This window comes from Mus pahari, chromosome 23 (assembly GCF_900095145.1).
Source record: "Mus pahari chromosome 23, PAHARI_EIJ_v1.1, whole genome shotgun sequence".
Lineage (NCBI taxonomy): Eukaryota > Metazoa > Chordata > Mammalia > Rodentia > Muridae > Mus > Mus pahari.
In genome coordinates, this window is record NC_034612.1 from 26,494,622 (window position 1) to 26,502,378 (window position 7,757).

General features: G+C 48.4%; 1 protein-coding gene across 9 annotated transcripts in view; it reads right to left on the reverse strand.

Moving 5' to 3' along the window:
* Positions 1-7,757, reverse strand: part of Cux1 (cut like homeobox 1) — a 321,311-nt gene that overhangs the window by 72,888 nt on the left and 240,666 nt on the right. For 5 of the 9 annotated variants that reach the window (XM_021222681.1, XM_021222678.2, XM_021222675.2 and 2 more), the window contains exon 11: positions 4,899-5,087. In XM_021222681.1, coding sequence (XP_021078340.1) covers positions 4,899-5,087 — 189 coding nt within the window. The remainder of the gene's footprint in view (positions 1-4,898; positions 5,088-7,757) is intronic. The other 4 variants (XM_021222682.1, XM_021222679.2, XM_021222676.2 and 1 more) reach the window with 1 other exon arrangement.

A 7,757-nucleotide genomic window follows, 5' to 3' on the forward strand; every position in this document is an offset into this window, starting at 1 on the left:
ACAAGAATCCTCACCTGCTGAGCCATCTCAGAAGCCTGGAAATCCATCACTGAAAATGTTTACTATTACTATTATTGTATGTGGGTGTAGGCGCACATACTATGGTGCTGTGTGGTCAGAGTACGATGTTTGTGGAGTGGACCTTTGTGTACCCACTGGGCCATCCCAGCAGTGTGTGTTAGGTATGGCAGCGCTCAGCAAGAACTACACAGATACCACTGAAATTTCACGTTCTAACGGGGCAGTTTCACCGTGAAGACCCTACCAGCTCGTTTGTAAACTGCAATGATATATTTCATCCCAGGGAGACCAAGTGCTAGGAGCTTGGCGAGGGGGCGCTCAGCAAAGCTTGTCTCCACCTTTAGAGGCCATTGGCCTGGTCCTACCCTAGAGTTCAGTGCAGTCTCAGATAGGAATGGCTCTGGTTCTCAATGAAACTGGATCAAGCACACGCTGCCCGGCAGGTCTCCTCTAGCTGCTGAGCTACCTCGCTGGCCCATGATAGTATCGTTATAAATTGAGGGCCAAATTAATCTTAGCTGAGATCTCTTTGTTTTGAAACAGGGTCTCTTGTAGCCCAGGCTGGCCTTGAACTGGCTTGATGCCCAAGGAAGACCTTGAATCTCTGATCCTCTTGCCTCTACCTGTGGAGTGTTAAGGTTGTAGGTGTGTGTGCATCAGCACCCCAGTGCTGGGGATAGAGCCCAGGGGTTTGTGCATGCCATGCAAACACTCAACCAACTGGGCTGCATCCCAGACTGGGACTTGCTAGCCTTTCCCATAAACACTCATTTTAATTGAAGGTACTAGTGACATTTTCTATGCCACAGTGAGGACAGTGCAGGTGACTGGCTAATTGCATTGCTTCTCCATGAAGAGTGCTCTGACAAAGCCATGGAACAGTTATCAAAAATAGCTGCCTCTCATGGCAGTTCATTAATTATGAACTCGGTTATCTGCCACAAATGGGACAGTTCTGCTGAGCACTTGTCACACTGGGCAGGAAGAAACAGTTCTCACTCACAAGCTGGTTTCCACACCTGTTTAAAGGTGAGAAGACATGGATGGTGATGAGCTAACGGTGACGTCTGCATAACAGAGTAGAACACTGGCCAAGAGAAACTAGTAAATAAGAGACCTCATGGTGGAGGAAGGATAGGGCAGTTTCAACATGCTGGAGCACAAGAAGCAATTAATGAGTTGCCTGGAATATCCAATTACAGAGAGCACCAGTAACATATGCTGGTTAAAAACAAAACAAAACAAAACAAAAAAGCAAAACAAAACAAAACAAAATGAAAACCAGCAATCATATTAGGATTCAAGATTCTGCGTATGGGCTGGGGATGTAGCTCAGTCAGTAGAGTGCTTGCGTAGCATGCATGAAGCTCTGGGTTCCATCCCTAGCACCGCCGCATCACATAAGAGAGCATAGTGCAGTACACCTGTAATTTTTGCATTCCAGAGGTAGGGGCAGATGTTCAAGGTCATAATTGGGTACAGAATGAGTTTGAGACCAGCCTTGGATACATGGACCCTGTTTAGACCATGAAACCATCAAGTTTGTATGACTTGCTCTCTCAAAGTGACTGTTACCAGAGCTGCTTCCAAGCTGCACCCTGATTCCAGTCCCTCAGCACATATTCTGTAATCACCCGCCCCTCAAAGCTGAAAAAATATGATTTAAGCAGGAAAATATAAATAAAAGCAAACTAACAGCAACAACAAAACAGCTGAGGGGGGCAGGGAGACGTGGGAAGAAAGAAAAACCAGAAAGAAACATCTCATAGTACATGGGTGGTGCTGATGCATGCCTTGGGAGACCGGGGCAGGAACTGAAGGCCAGCCTTGGCTACACAGTGAATTCCAGGCCAGGGTGGTACATGAGACCATGTCTAAAAAAGGAGGAAGAGGAGAAGAAGAAAGGCACAGGAGTATAAAACAAGCAGTCACTGTGGTGTTATAGGAGCTGTGACTGGAAGGTCAGAATTCCTCACTATAAGCATCAGGTGACAGGCTGAGAAGGTGACAAGCCTATTCATCTTATTCATAAAATATCTCCCTAGTGATTGTGTCTACATTTAGTTTACATCAGAGACTATAAATCATGCACATTAAAAAAAAAAGCAGCAGCAGCCATGGCTGCGCAGAGAGGCAGAGACCTAATGGGAGGCAGAAGAAGTTACCTCTCTGTGAGTTCAAGGCCTGCCTAGTTAGAGCACTGAGCATGCTAGGCCAGCCAAGGCTAGAGAGCGAAATCTGTCTTAAATACACACTCACACGGCTCTGCTCAAAATCAAATCCTGGGAAGATACCTCATTCAATCAACCTTACCCCTGTGGGGAAGTATAGGGTATATATAGCAGGGAGGTCTGCCCACTTGGTGGCCTCTGAGGCCTTCTGTGTATGGCTTTGATATGTACCGGAGCCATCTTTACTTTTGGCAACAAGGGGTTAAGATAATTAAAATCAGAAGTCTCGTTACTAGAGGATATGTTTTGATTATTAGATCAGAGGAAGGGAAGGGAAGGGAAGGGAAGGGAAGGGTGATTTTGGAAAGAAGCATCGCTGGATTGTTTCATTAACTGTGCAGTATTACAGAATTCCCCCAAGACACGATAAGAACATTAATTTGTGCAACTCTGTTTCATTTTGTGTGTGTGTGTAAAGGCAAACATTAGAGCCCTAACTGATTTAGAAGAAATTGCTCTGTATGAGAACTGGAGGGCTGACAGCCTGCAGCCCTGCAAGGGAGCAATGGGCAGGATGCGCTTGAGTCAAGCCCTTATTGGGACAGAGGAGACCCAGAGAAACAATTGAACAATGATGTCATCCAGGGCAGAGACGTCAAACCTGAGTTCTCACGCCAGCCAGGCAGGCCGAGAGGAGGAAATGGTGGACTATGAGCCATTTACAGGGCCTCCTCCTCCTCGGGGACACCTGGGCACAGGCACTCTCTGAGCAAGTGGCAGATATCCCTGCCAAAGGGGCCAAGGAGAAACCAGCCTGGCAGAGCCGTGGTGCTGCTGGCACCAGCCACAGACCCACAGCAGAACTAGGTTCTAGGTTAGGGTTGGTCACGTATCAGGAAAAAAAAATCACTCAAAGAAAAGGGTGGGGGAGATGGCTCTGTCGGTGAAGTGCTTGCAGGTAAGCACGAGAACCCAAGTCCTAGCCCAGAAACCACATAGAAAAGCTAGTCATGTGGCATACTTTTTAATCCTAGTGCAGGGAGTAGAAACAGGCAGATTTGCTGGCCAGCCAGCTATGCCTTCTCCTTGTGCCCAAGGTTCCAGAAAAGTCTTTGTCTCAAAACACAATGGGAAATTTGCTAGGTAGCCCAGGTTGGCATTGAACTCACAGGCTCTCCTCTCTTGTTCTTGTCTTCCAAAGGCTGGGGTGGTAGCATGCACTATCATGCTATACTAGAATCACTTCATAGAAGAAAAAAACTGTCCTTCTATCTTTCCCTCCTCCACTTTGAGACTAGGTCTCACTGTAACAGTCAAGAGTGGCTTGGAACTTCTAGGTTTAATGACACTCCTGCCACCTCAGCTTCCCCAGTAGTTTGGAGTACAGGCTCATGTTCGTGTGTGTGTGTGTGTGTGTGTGTGTGTGTGTGTGTGCGCGCGCGCGTGCATGTGCGCGTGCATGTACAGATGGAGAGAGGAGGACATTGGTTGTCCTGGTCCTCATTCTCTGCCGTTTCGCCTGAGAAAGTCTCTCACTGAAGGAAAGCCGGAGAGTCTCAGCAATCCTCCTGTCTCTACTCCCCGTGGCAATGAGGTCATAGACAGGTGCCTATAACCAGGCCAGGGGTTTTACATGGGTGTTGGGGATTTGAACTTAGGTTTCTTGTTTATATAACAAGTGCTCTTCACCCCTGAGCCATCTCAACCTAGCCTCTTCCATTTTTCAGTGAGCTAGATTTGCTTCATTTACTGACCTCACTCACTCATGCATGAACAAGGAGACACCTGGAGGGGCAGGCCAGCCTTGGGTGAAAATCCTGGGGGAAGAGCAGGAAGCCCTCCAGCCTGGCCAGAGCCCTGAATGGTGCTGGTCTTGCCTTCTTGTCTGCCAAACATACCTCCCAGGAGTCCCTCCTGGCCTAACACCTAGCAATCTAGGATTCCAGAACCATCTTTAAATTGCACCAGATTCGACTGGTACTTTGAAGTGTAATTACTATTATTTAGAATATGTAAAAGGTTCTGGGCTCTGCATTAGGGAGATGGTCTTATAAAAAAAGACTTAGAAGCCAGTGTCTGTTCGACTGCCTAGAATTCCATTTGGGACAGGAGGGACGGCATATGGCTCTATGGGTTGAGGCAACATCAAGTTCCAGGCCACTGGCCTTCAGTACATACTGACAAAGAAGTGACTGTCAGCTCATGGGGGCTCAAATGTGTTTTCCGTGGATCTCCAGGCTTCTGTGTAGTTTTAAGGCCAGAGTTTTGTGAGCTGGGTACTTGTACAGGAGAAAGTTGGGATGCCCAGCAGCTCTGTTAAAGCACATAAACCTACAGAGAGGGCCTTGACTGTGAGGCTGACCGCTGAGCCCTCCACAAGGAGTGCCCAGCAATGCTGGGTGCTGTGCAGTCTTGGGAGGTCTCAGGTGGTAGAGTAGTGCAGTGGGCATACAGGAGCAGTCAGGCATCTGTCAAGTACCAGGGACCTCTCTGCTGTGGGGGAGTGGTGCATTACAAGGAAAATGCCAGGAGCGGCAGTGGGTATCTGACTCAGTCGCTCTGTTCCAGGGGTCTAGGACTTTGCTCAGAACTGACATGGGCTGGAGCTTGTCAAGCTCATGGTCATGGGCCAGTATGTTCATGAAAGCGCATCCACGCTCGCTAACCCCACCTTACGCATGCTCTCGTCCCCCGCCATGCCCTTACTTTGAGTGTGCTATTCTTGGCGTTCAGCTGCTGCTCCAGCTGTGAGATCTGGCTGGCAGAATTCTCACGCAGCTTGGTGAGGCTGGCCTGGAGTCGCTGCACATCTTCCACCAGCTGGGCGATCTCCCGCTCTTTGGCAGCCAACTCTACTTCTAGGCTGGATCGGGTCAGCACCTCTATGGCCTGCTCCTGGGAAGGACAAAGCAATGACGAGACAGCACTGGCTCTGGGGGAGGAGCTGTGCAACTTCATCTGCAACTGAAGCACAAACCACATAGATAGGAGGGTACAATCAGCAGGAGTCAGGGGTGGACATGACTTCCTGCCTTTGCATGGCTGTGACTTGGATCTGTTACTTGGGCAAATGTTTCCTCAGAATCTCTCTCCCTTGTACTGGGTGTGTGGCAACTGAAACGAGAAAAGTCTGTCTTTTGCAGGCTCAGTCTAGTGGGGCTGGGCAAGTTAGACACACTTTGAAATACACCAACTTGTTACATGCGAGGTGGTGCCAAGGACTACAGAACACTGGAACAGGGAGGATATGAGAGTTAAAGTCAGAAAGACTATTTATTCAGTGCCTGGGTCTTCTCCCCATGTAAACCCAGGCCAGCCTGGAACTCATGGGAAGCCACCTCTCTGCCAGCCGAGAGCTGGGATTAAGGATGTGCACTGAAAGGCTCTTTACAGTAGATTGGTCCATAGAGTCTCGCTGAGGTAGGGACATGTGAGCAGAGACCTGAAGGGTGGGAGGCTGGCTCTGAATTCCCAATCATCCTGTATTCACTTCCCAAGTGCTGGGATTATGGGTGTTCAATACCACGCTGGACTAGCATGGAGTTTAAAGATGAGGAATATACACATCGGTGGATCCTTTGCTTAGAAATGCTTATGATGCTGGGCGTGGTGGCACATGCCTTTAATCCCAGCACTCGGGAGGCAGAGGCAGGCGGATTTCTGAGTTCGAGGCTAGCCTGATCTACAGAGCGAGTTCCAGGACAGCCAGGGCTACACAGAGAAACCCTGTCTCAAAAAAACCAAGGAAAAAAGAAAAAGAAAGAGAAATGCTTATGATAAACGAACGGTTTCTTCTACTCATTAATCTCCTGCCCCCATGCATGCTGTGTACAAGTTGGAGGGCTTAGATCTCAGATTGTCAGGCTTGGCAGCGAGACCTTTATCTGTTGAACCATTGTTTCAGCCTGAGTATTTGTTTAAAATGTCCTCAGAAGATGGAGAGATGTCTTCAGTGGTTAAGGGCAGTTGGCTGCTCTGCCAGAGGACCCAGGTTCTTTCCCCAGCAACCACCTGGAAGGTCTCAACTGTATTAAGTCCAGTCCCAGGGCATGCAGCGCCCTCTTCTGTCCTTCACAAGCACTGCAAGCACATGGCGCATAGACAAACACCCATATACATAAAAATAAAAAATAAAAAGTTTAGAAAACAGTAAAAGGGGGCTGGAGAGATAGCTCAGTGGTTACGGACACTGGCTGCTCTTCCAGAGGATCCAGGATCAGTTATCAGGACTTGTATGGTGGCTCACAGTTCTAGGGGATCCCATGCCCTCCTCCGGCCTTCAGTGGCACCAGACACTCACAGAGTGCACAGGTATACGTGCAGAAAAAGTATCCATATACATAAAAATCCCAAATCAACCTCCCTCCACAACCTCCCATCATCCCCTAAAATGCTATGTGAAAAACACATAACACCTAAGCCAGAAAGGTATTCAAAAATGAGCAAAAGTCCAGTCTGTAGCATGGCTTCTCAATGACTCAGTGTTTTCACTGAGTTGTAAAGGTCAGGGCTATGTGCGGTGGTGCACACACGATTCCAGCCCTTGGAAGGCTGATGCAGGAGGATGGAGAGTTAACCAGCTTGGGATACATAGTGATTGATCCCTGTACCCAAACACCAAACAAAAATGTTTTTAAAAGTAGGTATGGCTCCTGGTTAACTCTGGAAGCTTTTCTGCAGAGCAGAGACATTTGTGTTTGACTGTATGGATGGGGCCTGGAGTGTAGCTTCCATAGCATGAACCAGTTGCTCCCCAGCCCCCATACACACAGAGGTAGAGAACAAAGCATGTACCTTCATCTTAGTCTTGTCTAGTTTGTGCCCAAGGTGCTTGTCATAGGGCACATGGCACATGTGGGGACAGCCGGTTACTGAGGGAAGTGACTTTTCCTAACAGTGTCCTGGGAAATCCAGGCCTTTTCTATGGAAGTCCATGCAGATCTGAGCCAAGCAGACCCTGTTCTGGTTCTTCAATCTGTATGATGTTCTATCTCCTCCCTTTGATGCTGAGCTCCTAAGTATCCCCCACTGGCTTGTCCCCCACTGGATATAGTCTACCTATACTATCCTGTCCAGCACATACCCAAGGGATGCCTGACTCCAGTGAGCTGGTGCCTGTGAGACAAGCCCAGGAACGGCAGGCGGGTGGGAAGAGACTCTAGAACCAACTGACATCCTGGTGGCTTCTTACTGTCTTAAAAAGATTCAGTTTACAACTGGATGAAAACTTTAAAACATAAAAGTTTCACAGTAGGATTTGCAGAGCTGTGGATCAGGGAAGGGGAGGGAGGACACATAAGATAGATGACCTGGGATTAGGTATGTGGTATACACCCATAGTTCCAGCATTCTGGAAGTGGAGGCAGGAAGATTAGGAGTTCAAAGCTATACTTAGCTACATAACGAGTTGGAGGCTAAGTCTGGGTTGTCTTATGAGACCATGTCTCAAAAATAAATAAAAAATAAGGGAAGGAAGGAAGGAAGGAAGGAGGGAGGGAGGGAGGGAGGGAAGAAGGGGGAGAGAGAGAGCGGGGGGAAAGAAGGAAGGGAGGGAGGGAGGGAGGG